This window comes from Apiospora hydei, assembly GCF_038363865.1.
Source record: "Apiospora hydei strain CBS 114990 chromosome Unknown utg000007l_segment0_segment0, whole genome shotgun sequence".
NCBI classification, from domain to species: domain Eukaryota; kingdom Fungi; phylum Ascomycota; class Sordariomycetes; order Amphisphaeriales; family Apiosporaceae; genus Apiospora; species Apiospora hydei.
The window spans coordinates 2,305,429-2,325,930 of NW_027117366.1; the positions used below are offsets into that span (position 1 = coordinate 2,305,429).

The 20,502-nt window shown below is 53.8% G+C and overlaps 9 protein-coding genes across 9 annotated transcripts; 8 read left to right on the forward strand and 1 right to left on the reverse strand.

Moving 5' to 3' along the window:
- Positions 1-672: 672 nt before the first annotated feature.
- PG997_009801 (FAD binding protein) lies at positions 673-5,541 on the forward strand (the record flags this gene model as incomplete). Its single annotated transcript, XM_066814116.1, has 9 exons — positions 673-788; positions 853-1,107; positions 1,171-1,580; positions 1,642-2,460; positions 2,517-2,560; positions 3,619-4,072; positions 4,111-4,720; positions 4,804-5,392; positions 5,491-5,541. 9 exons carry the CDS (start codon positions 673-675, stop codon positions 5,539-5,541), a joined length of 3,348 nt encoding a protein of 1,115 aa, XP_066666078.1.
- Positions 5,542-8,512: 2,971 nt separating this feature from the next.
- On the forward strand, positions 8,513-9,938 carry PG997_009802 (uncharacterized protein; the record flags this gene model as incomplete). Its single annotated transcript, XM_066814117.1, is given in 4 exon segments — positions 8,513-8,663; positions 9,031-9,429; positions 9,441-9,820; positions 9,903-9,938. 4 exon segments carry the CDS (start codon positions 8,513-8,515, stop codon positions 9,936-9,938), a joined length of 966 nt encoding a protein of 321 aa, XP_066666079.1.
- Positions 9,939-10,467: 529 nt separating this feature from the next.
- Positions 10,468-11,758, reverse strand: PG997_009803 (uncharacterized protein; the record flags this gene model as incomplete). Its single annotated transcript, XM_066814118.1, has 2 exons — positions 10,468-11,354; positions 11,488-11,758. The coding sequence occupies 2 exons, from the start codon at positions 11,756-11,758 to the stop codon at positions 10,468-10,470; spliced, it is 1,158 nt and encodes a 385-aa protein (XP_066666080.1).
- Positions 11,759-12,644: 886 nt separating this feature from the next.
- On the forward strand, positions 12,645-13,817 carry PG997_009804 (Protein ABHD13; the record flags this gene model as incomplete). Its single annotated transcript, XM_066814119.1, has 1 exon — positions 12,645-13,817. The coding sequence occupies one exon, from the start codon at positions 12,645-12,647 to the stop codon at positions 13,815-13,817; it is 1,173 nt and encodes a 390-aa protein (XP_066666081.1).
- A 469-nt stretch (positions 13,818-14,286) lies between these two features.
- Positions 14,287-15,192, forward strand: PG997_009805 (uncharacterized protein; the record flags this gene model as incomplete). Its single annotated transcript, XM_066814120.1, has 1 exon — positions 14,287-15,192. One exon carries the CDS (start codon positions 14,287-14,289, stop codon positions 15,190-15,192), a length of 906 nt encoding a protein of 301 aa, XP_066666082.1.
- Positions 15,193-15,615: 423 nt separating this feature from the next.
- Positions 15,616-16,206, forward strand: PG997_009806 (uncharacterized protein; the record flags this gene model as incomplete). The annotated part of the gene is made up of 1 exon (XM_066814121.1): positions 15,616-16,206. One exon carries the CDS (start codon positions 15,616-15,618, stop codon positions 16,204-16,206), a length of 591 nt encoding a protein of 196 aa, XP_066666083.1.
- Positions 16,207-16,226: 20 nt separating this feature from the next.
- On the forward strand, positions 16,227-16,598 carry PG997_009807 (uncharacterized protein; the record flags this gene model as incomplete). Its single annotated transcript, XM_066814122.1, has 1 exon — positions 16,227-16,598. One exon carries the CDS (start codon positions 16,227-16,229, stop codon positions 16,596-16,598), a length of 372 nt encoding a protein of 123 aa, XP_066666084.1.
- Positions 16,599-17,600: 1,002 nt separating this feature from the next.
- Positions 17,601-17,978, forward strand: PG997_009808 (uncharacterized protein; the record flags this gene model as incomplete). Its single annotated transcript, XM_066814123.1, has 1 exon — positions 17,601-17,978. The coding sequence occupies one exon, from the start codon at positions 17,601-17,603 to the stop codon at positions 17,976-17,978; it is 378 nt and encodes a 125-aa protein (XP_066666085.1).
- A 430-nt stretch (positions 17,979-18,408) lies between these two features.
- On the forward strand, positions 18,409-20,482 carry PG997_009809 (uncharacterized protein; the record flags this gene model as incomplete). Its single annotated transcript, XM_066814124.1, has 8 exons — positions 18,409-18,466; positions 18,559-18,839; positions 18,901-19,183; positions 19,260-19,463; positions 19,707-19,731; positions 19,788-19,889; positions 19,943-20,307; positions 20,346-20,482. The coding sequence occupies 8 exons, from the start codon at positions 18,409-18,411 to the stop codon at positions 20,480-20,482; spliced, it is 1,455 nt and encodes a 484-aa protein (XP_066666086.1).
- Between the last annotated feature and the right edge of the window lie 20 nt (positions 20,483-20,502).

Below are 20,502 nucleotides of genomic sequence, written 5' to 3' on the forward strand. Positions count from 1 at the left end.
GAGTGGACAAAGAGGTTTCATGGGCCGCTGACATCCGATCAAATCGGTCCCTCTTTCTACTGCATTCGTACTCGTGGGTCATTACTCGACCGCCGGTACCAAGCCAAAAGACGGTTCATCGAGGTGCCGGATCTCCATGAACTGACGCTTCGCTATACCCTGGCACCCCGTTGGGATTAAGCTCTCCCCATCAACCCATCTACCCCTGCCCAACTCAATCTAGCATCGTCCTTTATGACTACCTGACCTCCCATCGTACATCGCCTGGTTTCCCTTCTTCTATCCCCTTGCTTGGCGAACTGGACATAGAGGTTTCTGCTTCAACTTCAAACCGAGAGCCCTTCTAGTCCACCATTCTTTTCGTCCGCTGCTGGCTCAGATCGCTCTTTTTAACCTCATTGCTTCTTATTAGTTTGTTCGCGTTGAATAATAGGCTCTTTTAATCCGGGGGACGTCAAAGAAAGGAAAACGAGATCGGCAATAACCTACCTGCCAATTTAACAAACCAAAGAGGATCACGACGCCGCGTCACTCGTTATTCGCTCGATACCGTTTAGCCAACGATTTCCTTTCTGGATATACCAAAAGACCACACCAAGTCAGTATTGTCGCAGGTCGACACTTTAATCGAGATTGAGTACTGGTAAAGAGGTGGGAGTACCAATCGGCAAGATGGGTGGCTCATCAGAGAGCCTCGGCAGCTTGGTGAAGAAGCAGTTCACCACGAGCAAGATCATATTCCACATCTTGTTCTGGGGAATGCATTGGGGCATGTTCGCATTCGGCTGGTAAGTCCCTCATCTTTTCGGCTGCCCGGCCGGGTACGTCAAGAAACGACTGACACGTCTTTAGGTATAAGCAGTTTGCTACGCCCGCACTGGCTCCGTTAAACACCCTCAGATTCTCCGTATGGATGTCCAGAGGTGCTGGACTGGTCCTTTCAATCGATGGAACTCTGATCTTACTTCCGGTATGCCGGACTATAATGAGATGGATCCGTCCGAAGCTCAGGTTCCTGCCATTGGACGAAAACCTGTGGTTCCATCGTCAAGTCGCGTACGCCATGTTGATGTTCACCGTCATCCACGTCTCGGCCCATTATGTCAAGTAAGTGGAATCGTCGGGCTCGCATCACTCTGATGTAAATTAACTAACAGTCATTCATAATAGTTTCTATAATGTTGAAAAGACCCAGATTCGACCCGAAACTGCTATTCAGATCCACTACACCCAGGCTGGTGGCGTTACCGGTCACACCATGTGCTTGTGCATGCTGCTAATGTACACGACAGCGCACCATCGCATCCGACAGCAGTCTTTCGAGACTTTCTGGTATACCCATCATTTGTTTATCCCTTTCCTGTTGGGTCTTTACACCCACACCACTAGCTGCTTCGTGCGCGACACAGCCGACCCTATCTCTCCCTTCGCCGGCGATGAATTCTGGAACCACTGTCTTGGTTACGAGGGTTGGCGATGGGAGCTCTTCGCCGGCGGCTTTTACCTGATCGAGCGCTTGTACCGCGAGATTCGAGCCAAGAAGTCCACCAAGATCACTCGCGTCGTCCGCCACCCCTATGGTATGTGCCCCCTCACCAAATCGCAACTGTCAGTGAGCGTTTTGCTAACGTGATCCGCCAGATGTCGTGGAAATCCAATTCAACAAGCCGTCTTTCAAATACAAGGCTGGCCAGTGGCTCTTCCTGCAGGTACCCTCGGTTTCTGCCTACCAGTGGCATCCCTTTACCATCACCTCGTGCCCTTACGACCCTTACGTCTCCGTCCACGTCCGTCAAGTCGGTGATTTCACTCGGGCGCTCGGTGACGCTGTTGGTGCTGGCCAGGCCCAATCGAAACTGTACGACGGAGTTGACCCCATGGGCATGTACGAAGTCGCTCTTCAGAACGGCCAACAGATGCCCCTCCTCCGAATCGATGGACCGTACGGTGCTCCCGCCGAGGATGTCTTCGACAACGAGATTGCTGTCCTTATCGGAACTGGTATTGGTGTCACGCCGTGGGCCTCCATCCTGAAGAACATCTGGCACTCTCGCAACGGACCCAACCCACCTACCCGACTCCGACGTGTGGAATTCATCTGGGTCTGCAAGGATACTGGCTCGTTCGAGTGGTTCCAGACCCTTCTGTCATCTCTTGAAGAGCAAAGTGCGGAGGCTGCCAGGGTTCCTGGAAGCAACGGCATTGAGTTCTTGAAGATCCATACCTACCTGACCCAAAAGCTGGATATTGACACCACACAAAACATTGTGCTCAACTCTGTCGGCGCCGAGGTCGACCCTCTTACCGAGCTTAAGTCTCGTACCAACTTTGGCCGCCCTGACTTCCGCCGTATGTTCGAGACGATGCGTGATGGTATCATGGACCGCACCTATATCAACGGCCTGGAGAGCAGTATGCAAACCACTGTCGGTGTATACTTCTGCGGACCTTCGGCAGCTGGTAAGTCTAAATCATCAACTCTATTCTTATATGACCCTGGCTAACTCGCTCCTCAGCACGTGACATTCAGAAAGCAGCCCGGACGGCGACGAGTCGCGAGGTCAAGTTCCGCTTCTGGAAGGAACACTTCTAGATGGATTTTTATGGCATATATTAACTTTGTGACGAGTTTTACAATCCCTCCGCTTTTTTCAACGGTTCTGGCAACTCTGGTCCTAACCAAATGAGCAATGACATGTTCCAAGGAGACGAGCGGAAAATGTCAGGTCGTGATGGCAGTGGCAGTGGCAGTGCATCGGTCGAATCCGGCATACAATATGGCACTCGATTTCTGACACACGAGACAGACAGCATTATACGGGAGTGGGCGGGGGAAACAAGGTGTCCTATTCTACACTATTTACCATGATCGAATTTACATTGTATCAATCACCACTGCCGATGTCTTGTCATATTATGAGTTCTCGACATTTGTGAAGTTTCCTCTATCTTAAGTAGGTAGGTAACCTTTCGTTCCATTGGACGAACGAATGAGACGAAGTGGGAAGTGAGTTTCTAAGTCGGGACGCTATTTCCCAAAGGGCGGGGCATCATTCGCCGCGATCTACTTAAGAAGTACGTATTTAGTAAGTGGAGTTAATACGACGGAATACAGTAAGGTGCCGAAAGTTTTAATCCCCCTTCCACTTTATTAATACCTATAAAAGGGTTAATTTATATTAATAAAATAGAGGGGGGACTAAGACTTTTGGCACCTTACTGTAGTCTGAGGGACTTTGGGGGAGAAAGAAATATCAAAGTCACGCGAGACGCCGACGCAAATAGATTCTGGCGCCCGGCCCTAGTCAGAGGATTGCAATCCGATGTTTTTCGAGACCCTTGATAACGTCATGTTTCAGATCATCTCGGGGCCTTTTCCCTACTGTCTGACGTCAATTACAAAATCCAACTAACGACGACCATCCCTTCTTGATTGAGCGAATCTGCAGTGGAGACCCTGACTCAGCGCCTTCGACTGGAAGGGACATCCTTACAGTTCTGAGCGGGAACAGTAGTAAGTGAGGAAGGAAAAGAGCAAGAAGACGGCGAAAGGGACGATTATAACAGCACAGCAAGGAGATCAAGGGGTGAGATGCAGAACGCTACCTGGCCGGTAAGCCGGTTGACCTGCGGCTTTTGTGGCTTCGTCAACCCCCACCTCAACACTGGCGCCGCGACCTGGGCCCCTACTACCGCGCCGTCTACTGCACCGGAGACCCGGATGATGTCGATCCCACTACCACCACCACTACCACACTGGGAACCGCCGCGTCCGCCACAATTGGGAGCAACCGGCCCCGGCTGTCGGGTGTCGGCTATCACCAGGTGAACAGCGCCGAGAACTCGGTACCGCCGCTGGCGCACCAGCGGTACAATGACCCAGACCTGGACCCCTCCACGTGCGTCACCATCCGGGACATCAGGCCCCCGGGCCCGGACGTGCCGCCCGAGGAGCGGGCCGGCTACGCCTGGGGTTTCTTGTTTCACGAGGCATGCTGGGCTCTGCTCGAACAGGCGCTCAAGCCGGACGACATGAACGCCGCCGCGGGCGCGGACGCGGGCAACGGTGACAGTACCGTCGTCATCGAGGCGCTCTGGCGCGTCCTCCAGTCGGTCCCCTGCGGCACCGAGCTGCCCAACTGGGGCCACAACTACGGGGGCTCTACATGGGCACCGTCAAGGACCAGTGCAAGGGCGAGCACTTTGTCCTCATGGGGCCCAACTCCAACCTCGTCATCCCCAGCACCTACGCCAATCCGTTCCGGATCCCCGAGGTCCAGAAAATTGTCGAAAGCTTCAGGATACGGCACGACGATGTAATAAAAGAATCTGTGGCGGCGGCGACGGCGACTGTTGGTGCTGGCACTCCCACTGCTCCTTCCAATGAAACACCCCCGTCCATCGAGGGGAGCAACGACGGTGTCGCGTCTCTTATTGACGGTACAATCAAAGCGAACGACGACCCGTTTGCCCGCCTACCCCAGGAACTTAGAGAGCTCCTCCTGTGCTACCTCGCGACGCCTGACTTCGCGAACCTCCGCGCGGCCTCGCGAGAGATCGCCGGCCTGCCGCTGAGCCAGCCCTTCTTTCGGTCGCGCTTCTGGCCGGGACGCGAGTTGCACGTCTTCTTTGACGCGTTTCTGCTGCCCCCGCCGAGATGCGCGGCACCGACTGGACCCGGCTGTACCGGCACCTCAAGACGAACCTGCGGTATAACAAGGTTGGCCTCGGGGAGCGAAACCGCCTCCGCATCTGGGCCCAGACGGTGAGGCCGCTCGCTGACGCTATGCGCGTCGTGAACAGCATGGGCCACTTGGAAGGAATAATAGGAAGGGGAGGAAGAGGCCAGACGAAGACGATCGGCTCCGATCTCAACTCGAGGTGGTGGGACCTCGACGCTCCGGAGCTCATGATGGACTGGAAGGCCGTCAAGACGGCGCGGTGTCGAGCACCGGAGGACTTCGGCGAGCTGGGCCGCGTCCTGCACCGGGTCGAGGTCGAATTGCCCGCGAACCAACCTGTTCGCGGCATCTACGTGTCCCTGGTGCCTTTCTTCGGTGCGCGGTACATCTCGGGGTTGCGGTTCGTCTTCGAGCACAGCGGCGGTGGCGCCGCAGCCGCCGATGTCGAACTGGGCTACGTCCTGCGGGGGAAGAAGAAGCAGCAGCATTACGCGGACAACGGGTGCGAGGAATATCTCGCGGTTAATGGTGAGACCCTCGTGGGCTTCTACGCGGCCATCGACGAGTGCGGATTCCGGGCCCTGTCGCTGCTCACGGCGAAGAACACGATGTCGGAATACGTCGACTGGGTCGGCGAGCTGGGCGCGTTGCCGGCTGTCGCCATCAAGACGAGGGGCGCCGGACTGCGACGCGTCAGGGCTGCTTTTGACGTAAGTTTTCTTCTTGCCCGACGTTCCCTTCTCCCATTCTTCATTTTTGGTCGGGTACGAGAGGCCTAAGCAATGACTGACTCTGTTTACACATCTAGGGCTTCCGAATGCAGGCTTTGTTTGTGCCTGCGGTGGAATCGGGTCAATAGTCGACTTGATGGAAATGGCTGCCTTTCTTCTTGTTGTTGTACGAGCTAGATCGAGGATCTCACCCCTGATTAGTGAGAAAAGTGTGTGCTCGTGTTGCTGCTACGTGGTACATTTCGGGACTGTGCAGATATCAAAGAAATCAATTCAAAAATGATATGTCGTGCATCTTACACTTGTGTCCTGTCTAGACTGCCATTTTTTGGTCCCGTGCAATCCCTTATTTCTTAAGTAGTTTTGACCTCTCCTGCCTCTAAGTCTGTCTTTGAAAAATTAAATCACGGCTGGCTTTGCTCATGCTGATAGTATTCCACTTTCCTCGTTACTGGAGATCTTCCCAGCCAGGGCCTATTTGCTGGGATCTATCTATATCATTATTCCCAGAACCTGCAAATGTTACTGACTTTCCTTTCTTGGAAAGGGGTGTTGTCTCAGCCATGGCGATAGCATGTCGGTGGTTATCAGGGGATTTCACAGCATCAGGATCCCCTTCGTACCGGATGATCTTTGTAACATTGTGATCGTCTGAGGGCTTCCCAAGTAATGAGGAGATCTTCGTTCGGATATTCTCTATTACGTTTCGAAAACCCATTGTGGATGAATTTTGGAGAGTTGAGGAATAATGAGTTATCATGTCAACCTATTGTGGATGTCTTCCAAAATGCGTACTTCTGTTCGAATTTATTTTTGGGGAGAATACTGGTGGCACAGGTAGATGCTCAGCTCGATCATCCAGACAGCTGAACTGGCTTCTTATAAGTTGCTGGCCTGGCAGCTCTTGGATTACTTCAAGGCAGTCTCGTGGCATATCCTCCAGCCCCCAAACATCATGACATCAATTGGGAAAACAATCAACTACCATTGCCAAGTCATCGGTGAAAGAGGGAGGAAGATGGATGACCGCTTTCCGGTGATGTTGGTTCTGGCTGACCTGTCCCTGGCTTTGTTGGCTGTTGTATCGAGGTTCAGTTGACAAAGAAAGTTGACTTCTATATGGTGGTTAGCAAACTTCAGCTGTGCACTCTCCTTGGATATTATTTCTCCAGCCAGTTTCAGCATAGGCCACTCTGTTCATATGGACAGGTATCTTGGACAAGTCGAACGATGCATCGCGTTTACGAGAGCTGGAGAGCAGATACCAAACAAGTATCGCTACTGGTATCATGGGCTCAATCAGTTTGACGTGACTGGCCGATCATTTGGCTCTCCGAACTTGACCGGCTAGTACATATACGTGCATACAGTCCGAGTTGTATCCGTTCGATCGTGGAGATATACGGCCCGAATAGATTCGTAGTCATGTCCTCCAGACTTTCCAACGGTGGAGAGGCAAGAGGCACGTTAGGTATGTCCAACATACAGTGGGTGTCAGTGTGCCTAAGCCCCACGGGGACAGCATCATATGGTCGTCTTGGAACCTCACATACTTTTGTGGATTAAGGAACGATATAGCACTTATGCTGGCTTGCGTAACGTGAAGACCTGGGCAGTATCTGTCGATTTTCACCCACGCGTCTGCTGGACCTGCCGACAGGCCCGGTGTGTATACAGGTGCTACCCAGAGAGTCGGATGTTAATGTTCAGATATCCCACATAGAGACGTGGGCTGTTGCTGGATGTGATTGGTCGCCAAGTCAACCATCACGCGCAGTTCGTAAGAGTGCGCAAGCATTGGTCGCCTTGCATTGGCAGTATTCCCCTAGGAACCAGTCAGAGAACAGGTACCATGCTCTGCAGCGCCTATCCCACGAAGTAAGAAAAAGTCTCACGATGACTGCGGTGCTTGGTCAAAAACTGGAGCAAAAGAGGCAGATGGTTCAATGTTGAATTAGCCGCAAGTGGAACCTCGACCTTTCTCCGGCTTTAGGCTAAATAGCTGGGGCAGAAGGAAGGCAAAGCTATGTGGAAACTCTGGGGAGTCTCGGCCAAATACTTCCTTCGTCTGTACCAAAGGTGGAAACGACAATGACCATCATCAGGTCTGCAGTCAAAGATGGAGAGAGAAGAGGCTCGTGGGCGTCAAACCGTGCCATTTTCCAAGCCCGTCTGTCGTCAAGCACGTTTTCCGTACCTTGACAGGCGCACGCTAATACGGAATGGAAGTTTTCGAAATGCACGTCTGGTTGCATGCTTTAGTGCCTGCCCCCAAACAGTTGGAGAAAATGGATAATCAGCGAGGGCTGGAGGGGCAAGCAAGCAGCTCCCCCACTATCCACCGACAACGCCCCGCAGTGATTGGGCGTGGCTAATACCAAATGTTGTGTTTCCGGGTCTTGCCCATCATCAATCAACGCACGCATTTAGGTTACTTGTATGTACACACCATATACGACCCCCTCGTGATGGATCGAATGAGTATCTTGGAGCCCCCTTGGATGGGGGGCCACCTGGCGACGGCGACCAGACCCGGCTTCACATCTCAGGCTCCGATTTGCGCGTTTAGCCAATAACCTTTGCGCCCAGAGAGTCTTCCCATCATGTTCCTGATCTGGCGTTACCTAAAGGGCGTCCATTCATATCCATCTGCACCCAGGCTGATTCTGGGCCCGGCATGGGACGAGGAAGAGGAGGGGAGTGTTCCTGAGGAAGCGAGGTGTTTGGGATTGATTGCCCGCCTGCTTCGGATCTGTCTGGGTCCCACGCGGGTATCTCTAGCGTCACCTACTTCCTCTTCTCTGCAAGAACTGGCCGGGCTGAAGCGATCGCACCAGCTATCTGGGTGCCCAGCCACTTCAGAGGATGGATTTCCCCGTCGTATGGCGACTCGATGAGTCCACTCGACTGATATAAGAAGGCATGGCCTTCTTCCCAGACACTCGACCATGGCGTTCTCGTTCCCTCTCTTTCACTCTCATACCCATTCCCCCTTTCCAAACACCTCATATACCCCTTCTTTCATCGTGTAACTGAATACAAGTCCGTCACCTGAGATACTCTTCATATTTCCCTGTCGAACAGACTCATATACACATTATGGCTCCAACGATCCCAACTCTCAAGCTCAACAGCGGTGCTGATATGCCCCAGGTGGGCTTCGGGCTGTGGAAGGTTGATAATGGTATTTGCGCCGATGTTGTCTACAACGCCATCAAGACTGGCTACAGGCTGCTCGATGGAGCTTGCGGTAAGTGACGAAGCATTTTGTACTCGCATACACCCTTTCAACTCCACCACACGTGCTCGGAGGTTTATCGACCTTCCTGCAGTTCCCCTTTGGGATGGACGATCTGCAGGTTGGACGACTGACCTCTATACCCCTAAACCCCAATGCCCGGTGTGTCGCGCTTAAGAGCCCTCCCCCAAGGCACCCCTCCATCATTGGAAGTTGGAGAGCGAATTACAATGACCCCGTCATATGGACCCCTGTTTTCCACGGCGGAAAATGGAGCTCTAAGACTCTTGGCATTATCTAATTCCCCAATTCATTGGCTTGATGATGTAGCTACAAAAGAGTATATCGCTAATAAAGCATCATTCTTGCCGTACAACAGATTATGGCAACGAGAAGGAATGCGGCGAAGGTGTTGCGCGCGCCATCAAGGATGGTCTCGTCAAACGTGAAGAACTCTTCATCGTGTCGAAGTTGTGGCCCACATTCCAGGACCCCGAGCAAGTGGCCCCCGTGGTGAAGAAGCAACTGGCCGACTGGCAAATCGATCACTTCGACCTGTACCTGATGCATTTCCCCGGCGCCCTCAAGTTCGTCGACCCTTCGGTGCGATACCCTCCGGGCTGGCACTACGATGGCAAGTCGCAGATTGTCAAGTCCAAGACCACCATCCAGGAGACGTGGCGCGCCATGGAGAGCCTCGTCGACCAGGGCCTGACCAAGGCCATCGGCGTCTCCAACTTCCAGGCCCAGCTGCTCTACGACATGCTGCGATACGCCCGTATCCCCCAGCTACCCTCCAAGTCGAGCACCACCCCTACCTGGTGCAGCAGGAGCTTATCAACCTGGTCAAGTCCGAGGGCATACAGATGACGGCCTACTCGACCTTCGGCCCGGCCTCCTTCCTCGAGTTCCACTTCAAGCACGCCGAGAAACTGGTGCCCCTGATGCAAGACCCCACCGTTCTCAGCATCGCCGTCAAGCATGACAAGAAGCCCAGCCAGGTCCTGCTCCGCTGGGTTACGCAGCGCGGCATCGCCGTCATCCCCAAGAGCACCAATCCCGAGTTCATGGCTGAGAACCTTGCTTGCTGCACTTTTGATCTCGATGAGGAAGACATCAAGCAGATCACCGCCAAGGACGCAAACATCCGCTTCAACCAGCCCCACAACGTAAGTTGACACCACCTACTTTGACCCCCTATTCGCCCTCCAGTGGCTCAGTACAAAAGTGACTAACATCGTTCGTCTCCAGTACTTCGAGACCGACAAGATGTGGATCTTCGGTTAAAGCAGTGTTGGTTGCCCCTTTTCACACCACCCATCTCAATCGACTTATCAGCCCAGTTGTATAGATGTTCTGGTTGTTTCGTTCTCCGGCGCACCTAATATGCTCTCGTCATTGGTGGCATACATACATAGCTCCAGTATAATGAATCATGAAGCCCCATTATTGCAAGCGACTGTGACATATTCAAACCAGGCAACCAGCAGAAACACGTTCTTGCGTACAACGAAGTAACAACTCGGCCATTTGCGGACCCCAATCCGCCCCGGCATAAAACATGATAGATTCGCTGCGCTGCGTTGGGCTCTACTCTACCTGTAATCCTTGAAACGATCAATCACTTTGGTTTCGCAAACATAACCTCTCCTTAACGCCTGGCTATGCAATGTGTAAAAAAGAGTCCCACCCAGTCATTGCGAGAGAAAAAAGAAAGTGAGGACAGGACTATCTAGGCTAGGTTTGCTTCACGAACGCTTTATGACGGTCAGCATGTTGCGCCACCATCGTGGGGGGTTTTCTGTGCATGAGTGGTTCACTTACTGGCATCGATCTGTTGCAACTGCGGCAAAGCCAAGCGAACCTTGTTCCTATACAGCGCGGGTTGCCTCAGTTGCAACGGGTTGCCCTCAAAGTAGACAGTCGTAAGCTCCTTCTTGTCGGCCAGGACCCGCTCGACGTCGGCAAAGTCGCCGACCTGGTTGTAGCTCGCCCAGAACTCCTCGAGGTGCGTGAGGCCCTCGAGCCCCTTGAGGCTCTTGACCATATTGTTGGAGATGTCGATAACGCGCAGGTTTGGGTTCCCGTCGAGGCCCTCGAGGGTTTCGAGCGCGTTGTGCGAGATGTAGAGCTCCTCGAGCTGCGGGGCCTGGCGCAGCGGCGTCAGGTCCTTGATGCGGTTGGACTGGATGCTGAGCAGGCGCAGCTTAGGCAGGCCGTCGAGGCCCTTGATCTCGGCGATCTTGTTCTTGGCCAGCCAGAGCTCCTCGAGGTTCTTGAGCGAGTCCAGGTTCTGGATCTCGCGGATGCGGTTGGAGCCCAGCTCCAGCTGGCGGAGGTTGACCAGCGTCTCGAGGTTCTCGATGGTGCTGATCTTGTTGGAGACGAAGAACAGGTCGGTCAGCTTGGTGAGGTGCGCGATGTGCTTGATGTGCTTTATCTTGTTGAAGCTCAAGTCGAGCGTGGTGAGCTGCGTCAGGTCGTCCAGGCCCCTGACATGTGAAATCAGATTGTCGTACAGGTCCAGCTCCTCCAAGGTGGGGCCCATGGAGGACAAGCCACCGATGTGCTGGATGAGGTTCTGGCGCAGGCACAGGCGGGCGACCTTCTTAAAGCGCTCAAGTCGTAATGCTGGGATGTCGGCAATGCGCGCTTGGATCAGGGCAATGTCCTCGGTCTCGGGATCTTCATCGTCCAGAATGTCTGCAGGTCGGGGAGAAAAGAAAAGCGCACAGTTAGCTGGCTGCGAACTTTATTGGAGGGGTGAGTTCATGATCAACAGCGGGGTTGCTTTTTGCTGCTGTTTGGAAGGGAAAGGAGGTGGCCTAGAACCAACCTTCGTCGGCCGATATCGATTCACCCGGCAAGACATTCTCGTCGTCGGAATACTCGGGGTCGGAAATGGCCTCGGGGTTCTGGAGCTGCGCGGTGCGGTCGACGCGCAATTTGCCGTCCCAGCCTTTGCTGTCCGTGAGGGCTGGGCTTGGTGCGCCGTTGCCGTGGTGGGCGTCGTCCTCGACCAGCTCGATGTGACGGGCGGGCGACTCGCGGCCGGCAGCGGCAGCGGCGGCGGCGGCGGCGGCGTCTTCGTTGGTTTGCCCAGACATGATTTCAAATCGAGTGGGTATGATAGACCTCTGACGTAGTTTTGCAGATTTTGGGGATTGGAACGAAGCTGTCCTCGTCGATGCGAAACTTTGCTTGAATTGCTTGCGGCGAAATCACGAAACTTGTCGGTGGGATCGAGGGTACATTCAATGAAGAAAAAAGTTGCCTGTTGCTGATTGCTCGCTTGCTGATTGATTAGGTACTCAACCCGGCTTGGTGGTGTGAAGGGGACGCATGAATGTTTACTGTTGGACTGGGCAGTAACTGGCAGGAGCCCGCCGCGGGGTTGTTTTTATGAATCCCCATAGAGCCATAGCCCATAAATCTGCATCTGATGATGGCTCATGCCTTATGCCTTGCTGCTGCAGCTACTGCAAGCGTCGGGTGTCAGAGCAGTCCCAGCCTACCGTTTTCCAGGTCCGTCCGCTAAATCTCCCGCTAGTCCGCCTGACTTTGTCCCTACCTACTGTTTTTTTTTTTTTTTTTTTTGGTTAGTGGTCTCTTCACGCACGCACGCCATGGAGAAGCTGCAAGCTCAACTGCTGCAGCATCTTCACTGACTGACATCCTTTCGACCGCGAAGGATGAGATGAGATGATATGAATTGAGATGGAATGAAGACTCACGAGACTGTCTATTCCTCTACGTTTGCGAGCCGAAAGCACCGCACTCATCTGCCACCACAAGTGGCTTCCCTGTCGTCCATCGCAATATTTTTTCTTCTCCCAGTCACATGCAGAAATCCATAATCCGGCCCGCCCCTAACCAACACCACCCGGGTAGAACAGCACTTGTTTATTGGCAGCGGGCAATTGGACGTGCTGAACTCCCGCGCACTATTTCCAATAGCAACGTCGCGGCGCGTATGTCGAAAGGCATCCCTTCATGCTATTCATTCGTGGCACCCAATCGCTAGCGATAGGTCGGCGGCGTCTTGCTTTTTCACTTCCACCACTTGGACATGCTGCCAAGCCACCCTGCAGCGTGGTTCCCACGTGGACTTACATCAGAGCTTTTCATCTCGAGGGTCTGGCCCTGGCCCCTGTGGTGTTCAGCGGGCTTTTCGTCGCCTTGTGGACCTGGAAATGCTGTATGCTGGTGACCTTCCAGAACAAAATCATCTACATGCCCGGACTGCCGCCGAACGCTCGTTGGGAACAAATAGGGGACTACGCAACCCAATGCGCCGGCATCAAGTGGCGCGAAGAAAGAGTGCGCAGCAGCGATGGGAAGGATCTCGCCCTATGCGTAGCTGACGTGCATCTTGGCGCTGGGCGCAGAGAGGAAGCAGTCAACATTTACATCTTATATTTCCAGGGCAATGCCTCGTCCACACCTCCACGTTTACCAGATCTGTCGCAGGTTCTTTGCATCATCAAAAGGCAAATGCTTTCCGACTCCAGGAGTTTCAGACTTTCGTTCATATGTCTGAGTTATAGGGGCTATTGGACGTCCAGCGGTCGTCCCACGGAAAAGGGGTTGCGGCTGGACGCTGCAGCTGCTCTCAACTGGATATCCAACTATCACCATAACACATATCTAGCCACCGCTGGGAAATCGGACTCAAGTAATCCGTCCGCGGAAGTCTTACTATGGGGTCAAAGCATCGGGTCCGGTGTTGCTACGAATCTAGCAGCAGATTATCCAATGCCCGACAACTGCCGACTCAACTCATTGGTCCTAGAGACAGCATTCACATCAGTTCGCGCCATGTTGGAGGTACTCTATCCGCAGAAGTGGCTACCATACAAGTATCTTTGGCCATTCCTGCGCAGCCACCTCGATTCGTTGAAGAACCTTGACAGTATCGCCGAGAGGTATAAGGACGAGACTCCTCGTCCTCGCTTGTTCTTCTTAGAAGCTGCCAAAGATGAACTCGTTCCCACGACTCTCAGCCAGCAATTGTTTGATCGGTCAAAACAGACCGGGTTGGTCACGGAAAGGTATGCTGTCGGTGGCGCTTTCCATAACGATGCTACATTCAGAGTCGAAGGACGGAAAGCTGTGGCCGACTTCATCTCGAGAAGAATACATGAGATTCCGGCCAAGGCGCCCTGAGTGATCACTTCGATAAACCACCCTTTGTGTTTTGGAAAATCACTAACGCTTTCTCGAGCGGAAGCCCTTCGATTGATTGTATTACTTGCACACTACCCATGACAGTGCAGTATGATAGTATCGGACAAGTTGTGATCGGAGTTAGCTGTCCCGAGTCCGGAAGCATCTATGATTGGATCCCTATTTCGGTTGTGCCCGGTTCCGGGTTGGCTTAACGCCGGCGGTTATAATCTTCGACCCGAAGCATGACGACAACGAACACAGGCCGTAAGTCAGAAAGAATAACACGGAGGGCGATCTTTAAGCCTGGCTTAAAAGTTCTGGGGACCCATCGCCGATCTATGAGTAACCTTGGATTTCTCACCATCCGAGCGTGGTTCTACACTTCTATCTAGATTATATAATTACTCTTTATCCTGATCATACTTGTCAACCACATTAAATTCAAGACATCAATCACCTACTCATCATGTCTATAGACGCCAATAGAGAAGCTATGATAAGCTTCACCGAGACGCGGCACACTGATACTTACGATTTTATCTCGACCAAGAACGATGATCTTTCAGGTCGATCTGTATTCATTACGGGAGCCTCGAAGGGCATCGGTCGCGAAACAGCTCTTACTTTTGCGAGAGCTGGCTGCAGCAAGATCGCCATCGGCGCCCGCTCTGGCCTCTCCGATCTAGCTACAGAGCTGAAGCAAGCCGCATCGGACGCCGGCTGCAAAGAGCTGCCGCAAATCCTCGCGCTGACTCTGGACGTCCAGTCTGAAGACAGTGTCAAGGCAGCCACGTATGCCATCGCCCAGGGTTTCGGCGGCTCATTGGACATCCTCATCAACAACGCCGGCTACCTGGAGCAGTGGCTGCCGCTCGCTGAATCCAACCCCCTTGACTGGTGGCTCACCTTCGAGATCAACCTCAGAGGCACGTACCTCGTTTCCAGGTACTGCCTGCCAATGCTTCTCAAGAGCGAGCTCAAGACGAACGTTCTCGTCTCCAGCTACGGTGCGCTGTGCCTGACTCCCGGGGGTGCCGCGTACCAGACCTCCAAGTTCGCTGTGACCCGTCTGGCCGAGAACATGGCCACGCAGTACGCGGATCAGGGTCTCGTGTGCTTCTCACTGCATCCGGGGAGCGTCCCCACCGAGCTTGCAGGCAATATGCCCAAATTCATGCATGGGATCTTGGTTGACAAGCCGGCACTCCCGGCGCATACGCTGGTTTGGCTCACCAAAGAGCGACGGACCTGGCTTAGCGGTAGGTTCGCCAGCGTCAATTGGGATATGGAGCAGCTCGAATGTAAAAAGGACGGAATTGTTAAGGGCGACCTACTGAAGTTCCGAATGACCCATAACGTTTCTTTGGAGTAACGAAGGGGGAGCGCCACCGTTGACGGGCTTAACTTTGTACCATTTGGCGCTACAGCTCGGAGGAATATCTCACCTATGCGCACTTATATCCGGACAATCCGCCGACACACGAATGTCCGTACTTAGTGCCAATCCCAGCTTTGATGTCCGCTTTGATGCTCGGGACCCAGCAAGGCCGTGTAAGGGCGCGATGGATGGTGACTAAGGTGCCAAGATGGGGTAAGGAGATCCCCGCAAGTCTCCACGCTTCGGAGTTCTGGAAATAGCCGAGTATGCAGGACGGTCATTGTATATATTCCTAGCCAGTCGCAGCTTTCGGGCAACACTCCGAAGTACAACGCCTATACACACTGACCTCTTGCACTACGAGTGGTTCCTGCATTCAATTCGAGATTATCTACGTAACAAAAACACACTCACAAAATGGATCAACTCCCGGCGTTTGGGCGAGCGATCTTCCAAGTCGTGGGTCCTACGGTCCAGGCTTACACGCCGTTGCTTTTAGCACACGAGTCGGAGATACGATCCACCCGGCGTGAGGAGTACAGCTTCGGCCCGCACGAGCGGCAGACACTTGACGTGTACTACCCCTCAGAGGAAATTACTGCCCAGAAGGGCCCCAAAAAGGTTTTGGTGTTCGTTCACGGCGGCGGCTTCGTCCACAACTCGAAGCGCAACGAGGAGCACAGCGGCGGGCTGACCTACGGCAACGTGGCGCACTTCTTCGCCGCCCGCTTCGGCTACACGGTCGTCATCACCAACTACCGCCGCTTTGATCATGGCGCGGTCTACCCCTCGGGCGGCGAGGACGTCGCGGCCGTCGTGCGCTGGATCGCCGAGGAGCTGCCGTCACGGCACGCCGGCTACGAGGCCGGGACCGACATTTTCCTGCTGGGCAACTCGGCCGGCGGCGTGCACACGGCGACATACGCGCTGGAGCCCAGTCTCGCTGGGGCCCGCGATCCGTTCACCACCGACGACGCGCGGCGCGGGACCGGACGGGCGCGCTCCTGAGGGGCATCGCGCTCCTCGGCATGCCGGGCCATTTCAAGGGCATGGATGCCGGCCCCATGGCGGAGCCGCTCCACGCGTACTACGGCGGCGCCGACCACTACGCCAAGTCGCCCGTCGGGCTGGTGGAGGCGGCCAAGGCGCGCGGTGACGCCCGGCCGCCCACGCGGGGGACGCCGTACCTGGCGCTCACGAGCGAGCTGGACCCGGACGACATCCTGCAGCCGAACCGGGACTTTGCGGAGGCCTGGCCGTGGAAGGAGCTGCTGAAGGTCGAGTCGATCCCGGGGCATAACCATATTAGTCCGCCGCTGGCTCTGGCGACGGGGATCGAGAGGGAGGAGGAGTGGGCGGTTAAGTTGGCTGCGTGGTGCGATTCTTGTATCAAGGAATAAGAGGCACGGATCGAGGCTCCCACCATGACGCAGGTATATAGATAGCTCCCACCTGTGCTATATCCGAGTTGTTTAGGCGAAAGGGCGCATCAGAGTGATATCAAGAAGGTGGCCTTACCACTCAGAAAATCCAGTTCCAACCTCGCGTAATTCGGTGGGAATACCGATACCCTAGTTGAAGGCACAAAGTCGAAATGCCTCCTCGTTGAACGGACTGAAAGCGGCAAACTAGTGCTGATAGAATCGTCGGGCATTGCTGATTACTGCCACAGCCAAAACAGCAAGCGATCTTGCCCGCCACCCGGTTATTCTTATTGCCAGTTACCGCACTCCGTTGCCAGTGACTTGTTTATGCCCATATCTTAATATTGCGCTTAGAATCATTAGCAGGATCGTCTCCAGTCACCCGCCTACACCATACGGAACAGAAAGCACTCCACGTGTAAGAAGTGGGGTTTTGGGTGGCTTTCTTGATTTAAGTAATCAATTGAGAACGGGTGACTTTCTCACCATCCATCTCATCAACCAGCTTCTCAAGTCGACGGAACCACGACGAGCTTTACCGGACTAGGCGTAGACCACATCCAAAAACAGAAAACCACACGCCAAGTGATGTCTGTTGCACATGCAGCCAGCGAGAATGGTTCCCATCAGTGGACAGCCACATTGTCACCTGGTGGAGTACGTTTCTTGATAGCCGAAGACAACAGAGTAAATCAAAGAGTGGGCCTGCATGCATACCGATGTTACTTGCTGTTCTTGGTCAAACACTCGAATCAACTAACACGCTCTTGCCAGCTTGCTCTTAAGGTTTTCCAGAACAGAGCGCATAGAATGCCCACAATCGTCGAGAACGGTCTCCTAGCAGTTTTGGCATACAAGGCCGACCCTGCGGCTTTCCGATGCATCCTGATGGGTAAGAAGCCAGAGACTCTTCCTGTCCGCTGTAGGCATCGAGCGTTGATGATAGAGACTATCTTTCTAGACTGGGCCATGCCCGTGATGGGCGGCCCGGAAGCGACTAAAGAGATCCGGGCTTTCGAGGCTAGTTATGGACTGCGCCCATGCGTCATCATCGCCATGTTCCCTTCTATGGCCACGACTCAGCAAAAGATCCTAGAAGCCGGCTGTGACGCCTCCGTAGGGAAGCCACTGCGGGTTGGTTCGCTCTTGAGATTGCTGTTCGGCGATGAGAAGCACAACATCCTGTACCAACGAGGCGATCTCACCGAAGAGGAGGCGCAATCACTGTCGCTGAGCCCACGGCCACCTTACTTGGAACCGGCCCAGCGTTCGTCCTCGACACGACGGAAACAAGCGCGCATGCAGCAATTGCGAACATGGGGTGATTGCCTGGGATGTACCAAGGAAGTTGATTAGCAGCCGCATGGGCTTCTGAGAGGCATATACCTCCTACATTGTACGTATGTTGATTCCCACACAAGCACCTGCTACTGCCAGACACATTTCATATACGCCATAGTCCAAAAGCATATGTAGTCCTCCTTTCTTGGGGGCCTGGCGCTCACGTTCCTTTGTCCCTTAATGTCCAAAAACGCCATAATGCACGCGGGATTCAACAATGCCAGAAGAAACCGAGCACAAAGAACATATTCATCACAATGGAGCTTGAAGCTCGAAGAGCCATATGCATCTCACTCGGATCAATGGGTTGCACATATCACGGTTCCTATTCTGTAGACTTCTAGTGCATATCGAATACTCATACGGGTGAAAGAGTCATATACCCAAATTTTCTACCCCTTTTGCATGCCGATTTCCTAACATCATTTAGAGTCTGAGTCTGACTATGGCAGCGGCAACACAGAATCCAGGTCAGCCACAGCCTAGAATCTACCCACCACTAGGTAAGTGAAAATTCCGAGCCTGATTGCATAGGAGGCTCGTGACTCTTGACACCACTTTGCTTCTGCGATTGCTTACACCCAACACGCTCCAGACTTGAAGCAACTCATTGCTGGAAGGCCTGAGAATGTCGACCGGAATGAACCGAAGTTTATACTAGCACGCACTGCTCTGAAAAAGGTCCGGTCAACGTTCGAAAACACAAATCTAGAGTATGAAAGGGTTCTAGGATACGGAGGGTTCGGAGTAGCCGTCAAATACTCACAGAAAAACGGGACTGGGCAACACCTAAGGCATATAGTCGTCAAGGCTCCTGTCAGGCCCGATCGTCCGTCTACTGTTGAATCGCTTATACATGAATATACATGGTACGATGTGAGTAAGCTCTCAAAGGCGGAGAAGAAGCCCACACACTAACAAAAGACCACACCGACAGTTTGTGAAGGGGATGGAGCATGTGCCGTTCCTCGTCAATCCCGTGCCCCTATACAGGTCTCCTCCTCCTCCACCAGATAGTGGCCAGGAACCTGAGCATCTTGGAGACCGTGATTTCATATCAGCACCAGGCCACTTCCTCATCACCGAGTTCCTGGATCATGGAGAGCTTATAGCCTTGGTCCACCGACTCAACGCCGCCGCGATGGCTCAACCAAACAGTGACACGTCTCCCAAGCTGACTTTTATTCCGAACCGGCTCCTCTGGCGGATCTTTCTCTGCCGTAAGTTATGCTATCAAACGACTTGGTCCCAAGACGAGGAGGTCGTATGTTGCACAGCTGACGATGCGCTGCTTAGTGGTTCGATCGGCTATTGCCATGGCTTGGCCATACGCTGTAGCCAGTTGGCGCAGCGATTACATGGAAGACCACAAAGACGACGTACCCCCGGTAACAATCCAGGATGTCGATGATATGCTGGTGGAGGAGCCTTACAGGGAAGACATATGGGACGGCGTGAAGACAGAGAACGTTGTGCATTTCGATATAGATCTTCACAATAGTGAGTTCATATACTATCACCGCACACCACCGATGAACGTCTATCCGGTTTCAAGACAAAGTATGTTAACGATGCTGCAGTTTTCCTCGGCCAAAGCAACAATCCCCAGGATGGAGAACATGAATATTTCAGAGCAGTGGTATGGTCTCTTCTTATTGCATGCTTAGGACACTTACACGCGTTCCATTACTGACGGTGGGAGGGTACAGCTAGGAGATTGGGGCTTGTGCACACACTTCCAAGAATCGGACAGACGACCCCGAGACCAGTAAGAGACCCAGTCCATATTCTCCTATATTGTTCATCTATCTAACAGCTTCAAAGGATGAAGTCTCATGAGGGTGCTGGTAAAACACCCTACATGGCACCGGAGCAGTTTTTGGGTATGCCCGATGACCTGAAGATGTGGGACTACAGGACGAACCTGTGAGTGAAGCCAACCCTTGCTTTGTAGGTAGTGCCCTAGCTAACCGCCATAGATGGGGCATTGGGTTGGCGATGTGTTCTTTGATGACGAAGGGCAGGCTCAGCGGCGACCCCCAGAAGAAGTACTGCCAGGATGCCACCTTCAAGTACCCGGACGGCACGGAAATGGTAGTCCCGCAGACGTACGCCTGGTTCCTCGAAAACGAGAAAACGATCAGAAGCACCAGCGGCATCACCATTCTGGACCGGTTCGACGTGGACCTACGCTACACCGTCGCGACGCTCATGTCGCGGAACCTCGACGTCCGCGGCACGCTGGACCTCCTGTTACTCAACGTGACGGGCCAGATCGACGAGACGGACCGGAAGGCGCAGCGGGGGAGCTCCCGGAGTGGGAGACGGATGCGGCCCTGCATAGGTTCGTCAACGAGTACATCAAGAACGCGCCGGACAAAGTGTCTGCGGCCGGGGTGGCTCTGGAAGCGCCGACGCCACAGCCGGTGCCGTTTGTGAACCGGGGACCTGGGGCCCTGGGCGCCGCGCTGCAGCAGTTTGGGAATATGAATCTTGGCGGTGGCGGTGCGGGACCATAGAACAAGGACACACTGGCTTT